The following is a 19,354-nucleotide window of genomic DNA, read 5'->3' as shown; positions in this document are numbered from 1 at the left end:
TCATGCTTTACTACAACCTTGAAATACGCCCCAAAAAGGGTCCAGAAATCGTGGTTGTAGATGTGCTGTCCAGAGTGTGAGGATGACTGGAGAGCAGCTTGTCAGTCCCATCAGCCAGTCCCATGAAGCCACCGAGAGGAATAAAGTTGGCTGCCAGAACACCAACCAGGAGCTGCAACCAGAGAAGCTTACATGCTTCTCGTAATCAGGACTACTCTGTTAAGGCCAGTACACACTACAGAATTTTTTCAATCTTCCCCGATTCAGAGACCACACACTAGAAGACAACAGAGGACAGATCACACTCGATCTTCCTCTCCTGATCTTCTAGTGTGTGGTGTCACTCCGGAGCAGACCACACACTAGTAGATTCTTCATCCGAGAATCGGCTCCTCACTCTTCCAAATCTCGTGTAGTCCAACGTGACTTTGCGCCGTTTCCCTTCATTCCTGTGTTCATTAATCTCCACTTTAAATAATTATCGGAGAACCCATTCATTCCCTCAGTTCATTCATTCACATCGGTATTGCTCCTTCAGCGCAGACCCCCCCCCCCCCCCCCCCCCCCCCCCCCCCCCCCCACCGCTCGGAGCACGGACTGTGGGGACCTTGTCAGAAAATTTAAATGTTCTAATACAGAAGAGGGAAACATAGTTTCAGATCATTTTCTTATAATTTACACTCCACATTTGATAATAATTTGGCTTGTTAATCTGTGTGTGGTTTTTTTTGTTTGTTTGTTTTTTCACTTTTGACTCAGAGTGGAGCAGTAGAATAAAGTTATTAGCAGACCGTGACAAATAAAGGCTACTTTTTTAAATCACCAAATATCTTAAATCATTCTTTATGTCCACAGATTTGATAGTTTAAACCAGAATAAAAACACTTTGAGCTTTGATTATGTAAGTTTCATTATACGTCTGCTCTGTCTCTGAAGACACGGAGTCGGCGGAAAATTTTATTTTATTATATTTTTCTTCCCCGTTCTTTCGTGATCTTTAATAATGGAGATGAATTAAAACATTGGGATTATTGCAGGACTGGCGGAGATGCAGATGAATGTAATTAATCGGAGTTTGAGTCTGAATCGAGAAAATACAGTTCATCCAGGAGCGATAAAGTTATTGAGGATTAACCACTCACTTTCCGCACAGCCGAGTTTAGGAGCTCTGGCTTTTCCATTTCACTGTCATTCATATATAGTGAATATATTTAACAGACATATATTCATGTCTCCTGCTCTGACAGCTGAGAGTGGATTTTTTTAAGCAGCGGCACCTTGGTGAGACAGAGCTGTTCAGCCAATCAGGGAGCTTTATTCCGAGGGTGTGGACAGGTCGGGTCGGAGCTGATCGGCCCCTCTCGGAGCACACCACACACTACAGGATTTGCGATCAGAAATATTAAACATGTTCATTATCTACGATCTCCCCTTCCGACGCCTCCCAAGAGGCTCCGACCGGAAAAAATCTCTCGGAACACACCGCACACTACACCAAGATCGGACCCGAACTCATTTGCATACTCCCGACAATCGGACCCTGTCGGCTTCGATCGGGAGGAGAAGATCGGGGCAAAATTCGGCCCAATAATCCTGTAGTGTGTACTAGCCTTTAGGTTTTGAGGCACTCGGTTCTTTGTTGTTAAGTTTTGGTTTCAGGAACCCTTGTTGCTTTCCACTCAGTCTTAGCTTCTTTTTGGCCTTTGAGTTCTGTATTGTGATAGCTTTAGTTTAGAGTCTATTTTTGTTTTCGTTAGATCTTACTTTTCTTACTTTTATCAATAAATAACTTCATTTGCGACTTAGCACTGTGGTCTGTATGTTATTTCTTCTTCCGATTGCAGGTCATAACAACTTATGTGAAAACCAGAGTCCAGTCGAGTCAGCACGGTTGTAGAAATTAGTGACAGAGACCAAAACATGTTATGAAACTGAACTTTTAATATGTTTATTTGCACCCTGAAATTCAGCATTTTTGAATGGGTTCCAATGGGACTCGGGATCTTTTCGAAACGAACGACATCGCCCCCTGCTGAAATTTCCCCAAAATTACAGCTTTTCTGCACTTCAGTATTGGCTTCATTTGGCGGTTGGCCCTTGGATGCAGCCAGTGGCGGCTGGTCAATAGGGGACGCTGGGGCGCTGTCCTCACCTATAATCAGACAGTGGAACTGGAATAATAAAAATTAATTAACATGAAATAAAGGTGATGTCTGAACTTCAGGAAGTAATGGAGCTGGGCGTTAAGAATAAATGAGTGCAATAAGTGACGGCTCCAAAAACATTCATCTGTTCTTTCTCCCAGACTGAAGGAACAGATATGTCATATGATCTGTTGAGGCATCTGCTTTATGGTATTTTTTTGTTGCTAGATTTTTTTTTTTTTTTCATTTACGCACTAACTGGCAATTTTCCTGATTTTTCAGTCAGAACTCCATGTTTAATCATTTCTGAAGGCAGCTTTGTTTACAGAGACTTAATTTTCTGTCATATTTATTTGTCGCATTTGGTTTTCATCCATTGTTAATGACACTGAGAATCCATTCTGTTAATTATTTCTTGTTTAGTGGTTTAAATTTCCTTCCAGTTCCTGGATAAAATGTTCTTTAGAATTGAAAGTTTATTGATTTTGATAGGATGTTCTTGCATTATTATGGCATATTATATTAGTTGAAAATGGTCTGAAAATAACACACACACACACACACACACACACACACACACACACACACATATACACACATATATACATATATACATATACATATACATATATATGTATATATACATATACATATATATATATTTTTTTTTTCTGTCTATCTGGTTCTATAATCAATTTATAATTGTTGCAAAGACCAATACAGTGAACAATGTACCTGTGGATGTGGCAGACATACCATTTCTTCAAAATAAAACAGGTGACAATGTTTGATTATATACATATACTCAGTTTTTCTTACCTCCTAACTCTGTAACTGCATGGACATTAACGTGCCCAGGTTTGCAGCATCAACTTGCCTACAAGGTAATTTGTGCCGCCCCTAAAAAATTGCCATCAGCTTTGTTCATTAAAAAACAACTTTGGAAAACAATTTTTTTTGTCAACATAACTTGTATTGCATGTTGTCACATGAGAAGGTCGGTTGTAAAATGTTTCATAATTTAATTATACTTTTTTTTTTCATTGACATAATAACCACATGTAGACATAAGTCAATCTAATACAAGTTTAAGACATCAACATTAACACTGTATTACATCAACTGAACAAAAAAACTTTTATTTTGAAATTTCATGGGATTTTATTTCATCTTATTTTAAACCTAAATATGTTTTTTATTTTTTTCCTCCCACCTTTATGTTGTCAGGTGTTGGCTTGTTCATATTAAATCTTCTGTAGTGGTGTTTTCTTTTCCCACTTTTTATCCTGATTTCACTTGAAAATCATTTTATGTAAAAATGACGATGTATAATTATGTATGAATATATATGAATATATATGTGCTCACATTGTTTCTATGAGTGGTTTAGTAAGAAACAATTCTATTAGTCCAGATGTGACTCTCAGACGTCCAGTATTGAGCTTTAAGTCAGTGTTCGCCTTTTTTTAATCCACCTCTCCTCATATTCCAAGCCCCTATACGTCTTTAAATCTTCAGCTTTAAAGCTTCTCTCAACTCCTACTCCTTTTTGTTTGCATAAAATTGATATTAGTTTTTCTTCATTTAAATGTCTTTTTCTGTTCCATATTTTTTGCAAGTTGGAAATAAACCACTTGAACTCTAACGGAGCTGCACTCCCATACTGCCGCCATGGTCAACCAGGAATCAGAAAAAAAAACCTTCTGTTTGATATTCAAAATAATTCTCTTTTTTTTTTATCAGATGTGTGTCTTCATACTGCTTACAATAATGATGATCCTCTTTTGGGGTAAATCCATTAATAAATCATTCTGACTGTACCCATGTGTGTATTAGATTACTCCACACGCACCCTGCAGCCTTCCTCTTCTTCCATCCGGCAGATCGGCTGGAGCCTGAGCTCTGGTATTGCTGCTGATCGCCTGGGTCCTGAGGGCCTTTCTGGCCTGCTTCTGATCTTGTCAGAGGTCAGAGGTCATATTTATGATCACGTTCAGCTTTAATCGCTGTGCCCTCTTTATGTTCTGCATGTGACTCAGTCTCCACATTGCCTTGTGGGGTGTTAGAACAATGACTTTCTGTGTCAGGCCTCCCCTGATGCTCTGGTTTGTAATTTGATATCTGGATCTTCAGCTTGCACATCCCAGATGTGTTTTCTAACAGATGTCCGTAGGATGTTGTCTGTATCGCTGTGCAGGTGTAGCAGCCGGTTCTGGAGTGCCCGTTCTCATCGAAGGATCCTTGTTGTATCTTTGTGCTTTCTTCTCTTCATTCTTTTTTATTATTATTGTTATTGGGGGTTTTTTTCACTCTGACTTTATACCGATGGTACTTTAGATCTATACCTCATACCGCTGAAACAGCTAACTTTTTTCAGCTTCGCCTGGAGCATGAATAGGCCTTAAGAATCCGACTCCTGCCTCCTCCTTCTTCATTTTACTCATTAAGTTGCTCCTTTTCATTGAGTTATAAAACCCATCAACATCATTTGAATATTTCATGGTGTCATCCAACAATGCGCTGCTTTTTTGTCATCCATATTTTCACCTCATATGTTGCAGAAACCAAGCTAGAGAACAATTAACATTAGAGCACTCAGCAAAACAGTCGATTTCCAAATCTGAGGCTTTACAGTTAATAACCTTTTCTGAGCTCCATTCCTGCTCCAGCAGGGGGCCCTCTTGACCTTTTTCAGCCCTGTCCATCAACCATGGCTTAAGAAAACACAACAGAAAGAACGCCCTGCTTTCAACTCAGGAGGACTTTTCTTGTTAATTGTCCAGATTTAAGCCATGATGCTCGTCGTCTCCGTCCACTCTTAAAAAGGGGGAAACTCCCATCGTGTGAGGCCCAGTATGGCCTTGAGAGCAGTTTCCCTCCTCAGACTGGCCTGAGTACCAAACACAAGATTAATGTTCCGCACACACATGATTGGCAGCTATTTATTTGAGTTCCAATTCCGATCCAATGTGCTCTTGGGCCATGTGGCTTTGAGGTCCCGGGGTATTTGTGGAAACGTGTCTGTGTTTAATTAGACACTCACTATAAACACTGCTGATAACACTTGAAGAGCTCCATAATCAATCCCACAGGAGGGAGCAGGGAAAGTACTCCAGCGCTGGAATGAGGAGTGTTGATTGTATCTTATGAATCTCATCTTACAGCACCAGATTGAACATTAAAACATGTTTTAATCACTGTAGCAGATGTGAAATTGAAAAAGTCCATTACTGAAATTACTCTGGTGATGTGCATGCCTGTTTGAGACAGCAGAGGACGCTGTGAGACAATTTAATGCCTGTTTCTCGTTTACCTTCAGACCAGGATCTTTCTGGGTCAGATATCTTAGTAGACATCACTGATGCTCATCACACCTGAACCTCATGAAGATTCATGGCCAGGTCCAGCAGAAAGCCAGATAATGAGCCTCAGTGCAATCAGCTGTGTTGAAGCAGGGAGACATGGAAAACATGCAGGGCTGCAGCCTCCAGGACCGACTTTGGACACCCCTGTTCCAGTGGATATATAAAATAAGAGCAGTGACTAATTAGGCTGGTAATTTAATCTAAAAGCCAAACAAAAACATTTTCTACCTCTGACTCAACTTTTTGAAATTAGCATGGTAAAGAAAACAAACGAACAAACAAACAAAAAAAAAAAAACTATACATTTCACACAATAAAACACAGGAAACAGTTTGCACGGACTCTGTTGAAGGTACAATTCCTCCATCTACTTCACACAAAACATGTAATATATAACAGAATTACACGATGAAACCAAACTGTGCAGGAGAGGAAAGAAGCCCAAAGGACTTACATGCAATAAATAAACACTTGTCCATTTCTATCATGCAAAAAAACAACAAAAAAGTCAAGTGGGCTTTAATTGTGTAGCATATTTAAATATAAGAGACTGAGCAAAGTGATTTTCATTTCTGCTGGAAGAAAATAAGAAAAAAAAATAGGATGAGGGAAAGACAAAGAAAAACAAACAGTTGATATCTGGATATAAATAAAGTGGCAGCTGCCTAATAAACCTGTTTCATTTAAATATCATTGATTTGTGATATAATAGTTTAATTTTAGGAAATTATTTCTTCTTATTTTTGATTATTATATATGGATTGACTGATATTCAGTGTGAATCGTCTTAAACTATTATTCTGCATGTATGAAGTGTGTTTGGCATTTTCTTGTTTTTGATAAGAGAAGCAGAGTGAGATATGAAAAAAACATCTGTCAGTAAGACAGGTTGAGTAGAAAGCAGATAAATCATTCATAACATGAGAGACAGACCAGACTCTAAAACTGATCCCTGATCTGTGAGTTATAACCGTTTATATCTACTTATTCCTCTCTGAGCGAATTTATAACAACATGCTGAAAACTTTACTTGTGGATTTTTGATTTTATGCCAACAATACCTCAAATGGGACTTACTAAATAAAATGAATTGATAAAATGTTACACTTATGCACAAATATGGACTACTGTTTATTGATGTTTATGGTACCTAATAATCAGAATTAATATATATTTTGAATCAACACTTCTCAATCAGCAGATATAAATTTTACTTGAAACCATTAATCAGAATGATGACAATAAGCAGGTACACTTAATATAAATATAACTGCTTTGCAGTCACAGTTTCTTTTATTTATTTCATGTGGATCCAGGTTTGTTAAAGACTTAGTTCAAGTCACCTGGTGCAAAAATGAAGACGTTGACTTCTTGTCTCATCTGTGGTCCAAATTGTTTGTATTATGTGTGATTTAACCGATAATGGCCAGGATTACAGGACAACCTTTTCAAGTGAAAGTGAAACATTTTTGTTGCATTTTGGGTTTCTGTTTACACAACAATGACACATGACACCCAATTTGGAACTTTTTGAAAATTCGCTGGCTCGAATTATAGCAAAAAAATTATAGCAAAATAAACATTTCATCTTATCTTCATTTTATCTTACACATACAAAGTCATTTTACATATATATATATATATATATATATATATATATATATATATATATATATATATATATATATATATATATTTATTTATTTATTTTTATTTTTATTTTTTTTTTAATTACATAATCAAAAAAACAACAGAAACAACAGAAAATACTTCAAATTTCATAGACACAACAGAGAAGGAACCTGCCGATGCCAGGGTATGTCACTGACTGGACAGAATAGTCCATCATTTGTAAAAGGAAGTGAATTTTGTAGTTCCTGCTATGTTCTTCTTGAACTTTTTATTTAGAATAAGTGGACATTGACTGTGATTCTGAAACTGCTTATTGGATTTTTTGGAGAATTCAGCCATGACCCTCCTTCAGCACCTTCATGGCCCACCAGGGGGCTGCAGGCCTCACTTTGGGACTCACAATGTGAGATGAGAAGTTTTATATGTTTGTGTTTGTGTTTGTGTGTGTGTGTTTGTGTGTGTGTGTGTGTGTGTGTGTGTGTGTGTGTGTGTGTGTGTGTGTGTGTGTGTGTGTGTGTGTGTGTGTGTGTGTGTGTTTACACTGTAGGTTTTGAACTGAAGCTTATTTTATGAATTCAACTCATCTCCATTACGTTCACTGTGAGAAAGGTTTGTAATCACATAACAGCGTTACAACATGCATTTATGTTGACATTACCTTTTTGTCCATCAAAACAAGATGAAAATGCTCCGGTCTTCCTGCTGCTGTGTCTCCCCTGCAGGAGGCCCGTCCCACAGTTTTAAAGCCTTTCCTCTGTTGAGGAATTAAACAGGATCCTGGAAATGTTCCAGAATTAGATTCATATAGAGATAAAGCCCACATGGCAGCTGGCAGAGCCTTTTATCTGGTAAAGTTCTAGAGTTTTCCAGGCTTCCAGGTGAGTTTCTGGAGACGTGGTCCTTCAGGTCTTCATGCATTAAAGACCCACAGAGCAGTTACTAAGTGAACACTGACAAACTTCCCAAGAATATTGTACATAATAAAAAAAAGTCGTAGATCAACAGGTGAACAAATACCTTTCATCGAAAAAACAAAACAAAAGAAAACAACAACAACTAGATGTCAAAACAGAGAGGTGCACTGAGGTCAGACTGAACAGTACAGCGCATAAATCAGTTAATGTAAAATATTCTCTTCATCGTAGTCCTTTCACTTTTAATCGCATTAATCACAATTAATTAATGGACAGCTGTCAATGATTAACTTTTTAAAGTTGGGATTAATCACAGAATTTGAGTTAGGGTTAGCAACTGGCTCAAAGAAAAGAAACAGGAGAGAAAACTGATTTTACTGTTGTTGGGACTTCATTGTTGTTTCCATCCCTGTGCAGTACAGGTGAATTATGAGGATTAGATTCCTCATTTACAGTTTGAAAATGTCACAAAAATCCTCCTGTGGCCATTTAGGTTCTGGACTGTTCAGCACTGAAAGAGAAAATGGAACTGGCGTTTCCTTGAGAATCTCAACTTTAAAATGTTGTATGGTTCAAATCCCACATTTGTGAGTGTTTTCTGATGAGAAACTGCTCCAAGCATTCAGATAAAGACATTTTTGCACTGAGTTGGTGATTTTGTTTGTTGATTTCACATTCACAAATTCTGCAATTAATCATGATTAATTGTGGTCAGGGTTGCGATTAATAACTTTTAAAAAAAAATCACTTGACAGCACTACTTTATAGAGAAAAGCACAATGTGCGTTAAAATTACTGCAACAATAACACACTGCACCGCCAACTATCAGACACACTTACCCTCGGCTGCCTCAAGGGGGCGTGAGAGTGCTACACATCAGCGCAGCAGCAGCACAGCTGCAGGGTTGGTGGTGTCACAAAAATCTAACAACAAATCAGCACATGACCATATTTACAAGCTGTACAGATTGTTACCACATCATATCTTTACAATGTTTGATCATATTGTGGTTGTTTTAATTACATATAAATATCAATATGTAAAAATGTCCTCTTTTTAAAAAATCCCATTAAATCTACCACAGCTGGTTTGGAAAGCGGCTTGTGGCAGGTTTTAAAGCGTTTTGAGCTTCACAGAGTGAGCAGGTTCAGGATGACTGACCCTGCACCCACCATCAGGCCCTGGGGTCAGCAGGGGGTCCCCCGGGGGTCCCACATCACTCACCAGGCCTTCAGGACTCATCCTGGGTCTCACCTCAGAGACCACACCGGTGTCAGCATTTGTTCACCTCCCCTCCCCCTCCCCCCTCCTTCTGATCCCGAAGACACACAGGAATCACTGAACCTGGCGGAGGAGAGACGACACTGGAGTGAGACATGGACTCTTTCCGTCCCTATGCCAGAGGTCAGCGAGATGAGGTGTTGCTCGGCAACCCTTTCTGGGGACGGTTTACACGCACGAGCTACCAGAAAGACCTGCATTTAAAAACATATGTATGGCGCCAGCAGGCAGATTTACAAAACAATAATCTGTCCTCCTTCCTGCAGACTGTCAGGCATTGCTATGCAACCTGAAGAGTACATCCCAAAACACACGAAGAAGACAAACTTTGCTTTTTTTTTTTTTTTTTTTTTGTATTGAACCATAATGATTTAAGCCAGAGATTCCCAACCAGAGGGGCCCGACCCCCTTAGGGGCCGGCAAAGACTGATGGGAGGTCGTGAAGCCCTCTTGATTTCCATAAGTATAGCATTTTCTAAGTAAGTAATTAATAGGTAGGTGAGTTTGAATTTAATTTAGTAATGTCATAAAGCTGTTAGGTTTAAGCATTTTCATGTAAAAGTAATCAATTATTTTAAAATGTTTTAAAAACTCACAATTTAAAAGTTCCTATAACACACAAAATGTGAGCCTGCAAAGTCAGCTTCATCAAAAAGATAAAAGAGTGAATAAAGGGTGTTAAATACAACAGGGGATGGACAGAATCAGAACCGAATTAAACTTTTGTGGTGAAAAACTGAATACAAGCTTGAATCTTCAAGCTGAAGTGGCTCCACATCATTAAACACCCAGAGACAGAGTGTAAACCCAAAGAGTGCATCCTCTCCCTCCATGCAGAATATAAAGAGTCTGGATGAAATGTGGGTCTCTCAAGAAAAAGGTTGGGAATCATTGATCTAAACCAAGTTTAAAATAATCAAGTAAATTAAACAGAAAAACAAGACTTCATTGAGCAGGGTGATTTTGCTGTCTGTTTACAGCTAGGTGCTTTTACTACAAAACCTTTTACATTTTCATATAATTATTATTCACATTACTGAAGCCCAATCAAGCTCAGACACCTTGTTTATCTCAGAGATGCTGAAAAGAAGATACAAAGAAAAAGAGAATGCTCCATTTTTTTAAGTTTTTTAAAATAATTTGAAAATAAACTTTTATTTTATTTTGTTTTATTTTTTTACAATAACCCAAATTTTAAAATGGTAATACTCTCAATTCTTTTTACTCGTCAGTGTTTCAGAAATTCCAACAAACTACATGATTTTTTCAGGGAGGATGACAGAAAATTGACTAATTTAAATCCCTTCCACTGAACAGTTCAGTCACCAACTCTTGCTTTATCAGATTCAGTTAAACCATGTCCAACAAACAACTGTCTTTTCTCTGGAAGGCCTCTGCTCTCGGAATCAACTCAGTCCGCTTTAACCTACATTTCACTCAAGAATAACAAGCACAAATTTTTTAAAAATATTTTTAAACAACATTGTAACAAATAATTGAACTGTAAATCCTTAATTTGACGAAGTGGCGGTATGATAACCTCACAGTTTTTTAAGCGGCAGGTGTGATCCATTTAGGGCGGTTTCAATATATTTTTAGACGTGGCAAAATTATAAATTAAAATAAAATTATAGTTTAGTTTGTCTTAAAAAATGAGAAAAGGCATATTTCGGGTTTTTTTTTTTTTTTACATGTAATAAAGGTGCTTTCTTTCCTGACTTACGTTAACTAACGAATAATTAAGATGGTTACATTTAACCAGACGTTTAATTAATGGTCAATGATACTGCAAAATGGAAACAAATTACATTTGATACATTATTTTGAAACAAACGAAAAAACTAATTTTGTTTCACATTTTCTAATGGCTTCACTTTAAGTGCTGAAAATGTCAGAATGTGTGGTTGAGTCAGAAATTTCTATCTCATTTGGGAAAATCAGGTTGGTAACATTCGCCCCGAAAGGGTATTTTAATCTGATATATGCTTCTCTTGGCATAAAAAAAAAATCCACAAATCTCTGGATCCAGGGGAATTTCGGTGGTCCTGCTCACACCCGCAGTCTGCGCCGCATTTGGATGTTTTGGTCCTGAGACAGGAGGGGAAAATCCCACCTCTGAGAGTCTTTTCCCACCCGGCCGGACCAAATGATCTTCATTTAAGCCTTAATGAGTTTGCTCGTGCCGCCCACGCAGCGCTACAGGGACGCGTCCACTCTTTCATGTCCCGCTGTTTATTCAGAGGCGGCTGATGGCGGTTTCTCACACAGCCTGCGGCCTGATTATCCCAGTCCGCGTTTCTAATCGGTGACACCTCGGCCCTAATTGAGGGTTTAATTATCCCCTCAAAAATGTGTTTTGTTAAACCTCTTCGTTGACTTTCGGGCCAGTGTTTGTTGTACAAGAATGAGTAAACATCTGTGCACAGATTACCCGCAGACCCGAGGCATCGGTCACAATGAACTTGCTTTTCTTCATAATAGAATAATGCGCGTTAATCTGTGGGTGTTATCACTAAAAGTTACAAAGGGCATCTATGTCGAGGTTTAGCCCAGTAAATTAAAATTTCTGAATTATGGGCACACCCTTGAAAGCATTTTAATACCTCCATGCCTCAACTGAGAGGAGTGAAAGAGTGAAGTTAGGAGGAGGAGGAGGAGGAGGAGGGGGAGGAAGGAGGAGGAGGAGAAGAAGGAGGAGGGAGTATAACTTTTATCGCCGTGCCGCTTTTCCACAGGTTCATTTCGCTCTTTAGATCCCATTGGATGTTGGAGCGCACGTTCATCTTTGGGGTGGAGACACTGCGGGAGCCAAAAGGGAAGAAATGTGAAGCGTAAAAAAAGTTACACTCCTCGTAGATTCTCTCGTCTCCAGTCTGCGTTACTCTCTCCAAATGCTCACTGCTTCAGAGCGCGCTCCCTGCTCCGGCTCACCGTGGCGGACCGCGGCCTGAAAGGGGACTTCCCGGATCCGACAGCACAGCGAACCGACCCAGTGACTTTTCTCTGACTTTGGGGAGGTTTTTACGCACAGCGCAGGATGCAGGCGCGCTACTCCGTCTCCAGTCCCAACTCTCTGGGAGTCGTACCCTACATCAGCAGCGAGCAGAGCTACTACCGGGCCGGCGGTGGGTACACCGGGATGCCTCCGCCGATGAGCATGTACTCGCACCCGGCGCACGACCAGTACCCGGCCGGGATGGCCCGTGCGTACGGACCGTACACCCCGCAGCACCAGCCGAAGGACATGGTGAAGCCGCCGTACAGCTACATCGCGCTCATCACCATGGCCATCCAGAACTCACCTGAGAAGAAAATCACCCTGAACGGGATTTATCAGTTCATCATGGAGCGGTTCCCCTTCTACCGGGACAACAAGCAGGGCTGGCAGAACAGCATTCGGCACAACCTGTCCCTCAACGAGTGCTTCGTCAAAGTGCCCCGGGACGACAAGAAGCCCGGTAAGGGCAGCTACTGGACCCTCGACCCGGACTCCTACAACATGTTCGAGAACGGCAGCTTCCTGCGGCGCCGCAGGAGGTTCAAGAAGAAGGACGTACAGAGGGAGAAGGAGGACCGGGACCGGCAGAGCAAGGACCCCGCGGCCCGCAGCACCGGCCGGGATCAGGACCCGCCGGGGCAGGCCTCTCAGCCGGTGCGGATCCAGGATATAAAGACTGAAAATGGGACCTCCACGCCGCCTCAGGCCGCGTCCCCCACGCTGGGCGCCGTCCCCAAGATCGAGAGCCCTGACAGCAGCAGCAGCATGTCCTCGGGCAGCCCGCACAGCGTCCCGTCCAGCCGGTCCCTCAGCATGGAGGGACCCGAGCACCACCACCACGGCCAGGCCCCGGCGCAGGGCTTCAGCGTGGATACCATCATGACCTCGTTGCGGGGCTCCCCGCAGGCCGAGCTCTCCCCGCCTCTCATCGCCTCCTCGCGGACAGGTATGGCCGCCTCGCTGCCCATCAGCTACTCCCCGAGCCAGACGCCGGCGTACAGCTCTGCGCCCTGCAGCCAGAACTCCACCACCTCCAACGCCACGTACCACTGCAACATGCAGGCCATGAGCCTGTACGCGGGGGACCGGTCCTCCGGGGCGCACCTGGCGCCCTCCACCACCGTGGACGAGGCTCTGCCCGACTACTGCATCACCACGACCACCGCGTCCCCCCTCGGGCACGGGAACCTGAGCCAGGCGGGCCAGGAGGGCCACCACGCGCACCAGGGCCGGCTCGCGTCCTGGTACGGGGACCTGAGCCACCTGGGCCCGGGTTACCCGGCGCAGCAGCAGAACTTCCACTCGGTGCGGGAGATGTTCGAGTCCCAGCGGATCGGGCTGAACGGCTCCCCGGTCAACGGGAACAATAGCTGTCAGATGGCCTTCCCGTCCGGACAGTCCCTGTACCGCACCTCAGGAGCCTTTGTTTATGACTGCAGCAAGTTCTGAAAGCCTGTCAAAGTAATAACTCTAATATATATTTTCCATATTTTTTTTCTACCTTTGGTCTTTTATTCACACTCCGAATGGACAAAAGTGATTCTGACCTTTTTTTTTCTCGAGAGAGAGAGAGCTGTGTAACACCAAAACACGTAAGTTTCCTTCCCTCTCACTTTGAGAATTGTTGATATATATAAAAATCCCAAATGGCTCAACTTTTAAGAGTAGACTGTAAATTATAGCCTAATATAGTAATTTATTTTTGAGGAAAAGGGAGTGGTTGATATTGAGGACCAAACACTTTTCCAGTTTTCTTATTGCTGCCTTTAATCGTCCCGGTTCTTGTATAGAAATAGAGGAGGGACCGTGTAGCCTTGACTTATTTTATTCATGTTGTGTTATTTGTTTAAAAAATATTTTGAAGGCATTACATTTTGTTTTGTTGAATAAAGTGCCTGTTATTTGATTTTAATTGGAGTGATTTGTTATTAAATTTAATTTTAAAGGATATTTAAAGTGACAAGGTGAAAACAGGTGGGAAATTTCTTGCAAGCCAATATAACGTGAGGTTTTTTACGCACAGATGCGTGCACGAGAGACACACGTGGGTAATTTAAGCATTTTGGGTTTTTCGTCTTAAATGTTGCAAAATGTGCCAAGTTCATCCAAACAATGAATATTTGATAAAGGTTAAAGGTTGCGGCTCTGCAGAGGATAAAAACACCTGAAACACGTGAAGCACACACGTTTTCCCGCGTGCGTAAATAAACGCACGTGTGTGTGAGTGTGTGCGGGGCTCCCGTCCGACTCCTGCTTGTGAACGATGTCAGCGGGCTCGCGCATAAAAACACGGACAGTTTATTTATCACAGCTTTGAAGTGGCTGTAGCTGCAGGAGGAGGCCCCCGAAGGGCTCGCGGACCAGGGGGGGCCTCGCGTGAAGGGGACGCACAACTGCGGCTCCACTCAAATATTGCGGCTGTCACATGTTTATTTACTCCTCCACTTCCTGGATGACGCACACTTGAAAGGAAAGACGCTGATTGGGAATAAGATGAAACGCTTCTGCTGCAGTATTTGTCATTTCTGTGCAGAATCACAGCAACAGTTCAGGTTTTAATCAGGAGGATTTCACTGGGTCACAACTGGACCCTTGAAGAAAAAAAAATATAATCATCCTCTCTAAATATATCTTCTGGAGACAGTTTAGAGTTCCCGACGCCCCCAAAAGCACTGATATGACATTTCCAACATTTATCATGATTCTCTGCGTGTTGACCATCAGGGATTCAAAAACAATATGAAAACAAGATAAAACTGAAAACAGAATCTGGTTTAACGTTCAAACGCACCTTTATTACGCTTTTCTTTAGTTTTTCTTCTAATGGTTATCAAAGCAGTTTGAAAGATCGCCTGAAGAAAATTACCTAATTTTAAAATGACCTTAATTAAAATAAGAAGTACAGGGCAAAATACGCTTTTTACTTCAATCCGTACTATTTATTCAAAGTATTTTTAAGAATGCAATTATGGAACATCACTTTTTGTATTTCTGTTCTTGATGATGTTTAATTTGTATTCATAAGCATTTATTATTAGTCCTAAAGAAGCATCTTTCGGAGCATTTAACGTGGAAAAAAATTAAAAACAAGTACTATTTTGTCAGCAGGATGAAAAATAGAAAAGTGTTGCTGTAAACTCATATTCTTTGGTATAATTTCAGTGTAGCTTTGATTAAATTCTTTAAAGCGCGTTAAAAAGGGTTTGTGGCTTCTTTGCACTCTGACGGTTTTGACCTGCAAAAAAACAGATAAGATGACTTTGTTTAAAATGAATCGGATTTGGTTCAAAACTGAAAATAAAAATAAATGTAATTGGACATTTAATTCAAATCACCTCTGCAGACACTGCAATCCTCTGCCTGTGTGTGTGTGTGTTTGTGTGCGTGTTTGAGTGTGTGTGTGTGTGTGTGTGTGTGTGTGTGTGTGTGTGTGTGTGTCTGCGTCTCAGTTTCAAGCCTGCGCTGATTAGATTTTAACGAGTCAGTAAAACTACAAACTCTAGCTCTGAAACGCTCCCCAGGGCCACACACACACACACACACACACACACACACACACACACACACACACACACACACACACTCAAACACACACACACACGAGTCAGGCTCATTACAGACAAGGTAAACAATGCGCAACTTGGCTCCTGCACTACACCTCCTTCCACCGGAGGGGGTGGGGGTGGGGGTGGGGGGTGGGGGGGGGGGGGGTGGGGGGACTAACGGTTCAGCTGCAACGTGCCATCAGACGCCCCCACCTCCACCTCCACCTCCACCTGAACAGGAACCCATTGTGCAGAGAAAACCCACGATAGCGACGGAAAACCATACTGGTGATTGATGCGGCGCTGCAGGATCGTTTGTCATGATGAGGACAGGACGGGGGGGGGTGAGGGGGTGGGGGGGTCAGTGGAGAGGATGTCAACAATGCGCTGGAGGAAAAGGCGCGGAGTGCATTAAAAAGCCTGTCACTACCTCATCCAAACCACCTTCACTGGGACCGTGGAGCGCGCGCGCGTGTGTGTGTGTCAGGAGGGTTCAAATAAGAGTGTGTGTGTGTGTGTGTGTGTGTGTGTGTGTGTGTGTGTGTGTGTGTGTGTGTGCGTGCGTGCGGACAGTTCAGACTCCCAGAGGAGCAGTGAGACGGACTCCCCATTGGAAACGGTGCCAATCCGCATAACTCGCACGTCAAAATGTATTCAAAAGGCGCAATTAAGGGATTATTACTCCATGTTTTTGTGGGCTCGGCGTCCAGGGGAGACGCACAGGAGAGGGATGGCTTACTGCACTGCCTCCGCTTAGGGTTGATAAGCTTCTCAAATCTGCGTGCACAGGACATTTCTTGTTTTCCGTGCAGACACTGAAGCTCAGAGCGCACATGTCGCGTTTCCTTCTGCTCGATTCCCCCGAAAGCGCATTTCTCTTCTTTAAACTGCAGCTTCATTTTACTCGAGTGAGTAACAACTACAACTACAAGTTGTTTAGTCATTTAAATATTCAACGGAGGCTAAAACAGGCGGAGGTGTAATTTAGCTACTGAACCGTGATTGAGGCTTGTTAACGATTAAAGTCAAACTGTATCAGTGTTATTGTGCAGCGTGTGGCCGCACGCAAAATTATACCAAAACACCAAACCAGAAAAAGAAAATGTTTTTACTTCGCGACGAATGAACCCTCAAAATGCACATTATAAATTTAAAAACTATACGCTTTTTTTTAGAAACATAAATAATGTCAAATAAGAAAACAACTAATCTGTTTTTCAACGTAACTTTAACCCTTAGAAAAGTAATAAAAGATGTGAACATGACATATTGAAGCGTGTGTGTGTGTGTGTGTGTGTGTGTGTGTGTGTGTGTGTGTGTGTGTGTGTGTGTGTGTGTGTGTGTGTGTGTGTGTGTGTCGCGTCTCAGGGGAGTGGAGTTGAAGCTCCCCGGGTCTCTCTGCGCCTCTGATCCCGCATGGAGGCTCCAGTCCCTGGCTCCGCGCGCTCCGGGCCCTCGGGGGTTGTTTTTAGCTTTTTCTCACGCCTCATAAATTAAACTTCAAATCAAATAACATTCATTAAACTCCCTTTTCTCTCTCAGTGCAGCGGAGGAGGAATAAAGAATGCCTTTAAAATGAGCTTTTGGAGAAACATTTTCTACACTCTGCATGAACCTGAAACTCTCAAAACTTTCATTTTAACCCTTTAAATGTCACTCACCAGGAATAGTCGAGATGAATTAATATTTAAAAACAGTAAAGTGGAAATTAAAACCCTTATCTTCAGTTTATATAATATAAAATCATCACAACGGGAAAAAAATGCACAGATTTATTGTTTAAAATTTAAAATTTCCAAACTGGATTTCTGAAAAAGATTGGCAAGAAATTCTTGTAGAATCTTGTCCTTTTATTTATAATTTAATAATAATAATTCTAAATATGCCATCCTGCAATATTTGAGTTTAAATTCATATCTAATTCTTACAGTTCTGAAGATAAAAGCACGCATCAGGAGAAGTGATTAAAAAAAGCTTAATAAGGAAAAGAGCAAAACACAAACTAATAAAAAGGCTGATCTGATGCTTTTTAAAGTTACAAAAATAGAAGAAAAATAAGAAATGAGATTATTGACATGACAACTTGCAGAATGAAGGGTTAAACAATAATAATAATTATTTTTATTATTGTTGTAATTATCAGTAAGTGGTTAATTGCAGGGAAAAGTCTTACATTGGAGAAAAAGGTCAGAAACTGGAGAAAAATTCTATAAAAAAGGACAAATAACACAAAAATATGCTAAATTTATCTTATTGTATTAAGCAAAAATCACGCAAATGGTGACTTAACTTCAATATAATCTGTTTTACAGTGTCAATTCATACTTCCTCCATCAAAACATATTTAAGGAAAAGCAGCAAAGCTTAATCTGTTTTAAAATTAATAAACCTTTTCATTTTTAAATGATCTTGTTTGTTGAATTACAAAGTGTTAAACTTTTTCTTCTACTTTTTAAGATTCATGCACCCCACCTCTGATTATTATTATTTTTTTTACGTGAGAGGAAGGAAATTTCAAAAACCTAAATTGAAGCAAAACAAGTTAAAAAAAAGTGAAGCATTTCTGTCTGCCCTGTCACATTAACAGTCAGTGGCTGGTTGACCCTAAACTCACATCTGCATCATTCAAAGTATTTTTTATTTTGCTGGATTTCATTTATTTAGCAAAAAATACTGGACTGCTGTGAAGCAAAATCTGTTTCTTATTTTTTTAACAACTGAAAAGAAACATTTATTTTAAAGCATAAATGAGAGGTTTGATTGGCACTGCAGATTTATGTTTCATTATCCTGTATATTTATATGAAATTAATGAATCCACCACACCTGCACTGTGTTTTCAGGAAACTGAGTTTTGTCATTTGTCATACTAAACATTAAAAACTCTCATCCTGTAGTGTGGTGAATACACACTTTACATTGGTTTTCCAGGCGATCCAAAGCTGCAAAGGTTTAATTCCTGCACCGATTTAACTGAATATATACTTGATAACATTGATTAAGGTCATTCACCTGCAGTACTCACAGGTTATTTCAGTATTTTAAAGGTGGGATTTTTATCAAATCAGGTTAGAGAGCAGCAAATATAAGCTTCATAACTTCATGTTTCTGGACACACTAAAGTACTGATGTTGTTTACGTCACTGACCCTCTCCTGTCCTGGACTGTGATGTGAAGACGGACTAAGTTTAGAGTTAACTGTGCCTTTCACTCTTCTTGTGTGAGAGCTCAACTTATGCACTCAGATGTACATTCATTTTATTTATTTTTTGTCAGGTGTTGAAGTAGCTTTATGCAGGAAAGACACTTTAACAGGCTCTGAAGTAGAAATAATTAAACATCAGTAGAGAAAAGCCTGGTCAGTGCCTTTCAATATTAAACATGGATTCAGAGTTTATTCACAGTGTAGATATTTATCCAGCCACAAATCCTAAAAAGCACAACCAGGTATATTTTCATTCATGTAAAACAGAGA

General features: G+C 40.8%; 1 protein-coding gene across 1 annotated transcript; it reads left to right on the top strand.

Annotated features, from left to right (window-relative positions):
- The first annotated feature begins 12,101 nt into the window (after positions 1-12,101).
- Positions 12,102-13,966, top strand: LOC115382150 (forkhead box C1-A-like). The gene has a single exon (XM_030083828.1). It carries the CDS (start codon positions 12,375-12,377, stop codon positions 13,782-13,784), a length of 1,410 nt encoding a protein of 469 aa, XP_029939688.1. The 5' UTR covers positions 12,102-12,374; the 3' UTR covers positions 13,785-13,966.
- Positions 13,967-19,354: the final 5,388 nt, after the last annotated feature.

The sequence above is a fragment of the Salarias fasciatus genome, chromosome 23 (genome assembly GCF_902148845.1).
Source record: "Salarias fasciatus chromosome 23, fSalaFa1.1, whole genome shotgun sequence".
NCBI classification, from domain to species: Eukaryota; Metazoa; Chordata; class Actinopteri; order Blenniiformes; family Blenniidae; genus Salarias; species Salarias fasciatus.
The sequence above is the reverse complement of the archived record's forward strand: the minus strand, read 5'-3'. Positions and strand labels throughout refer to the sequence as shown.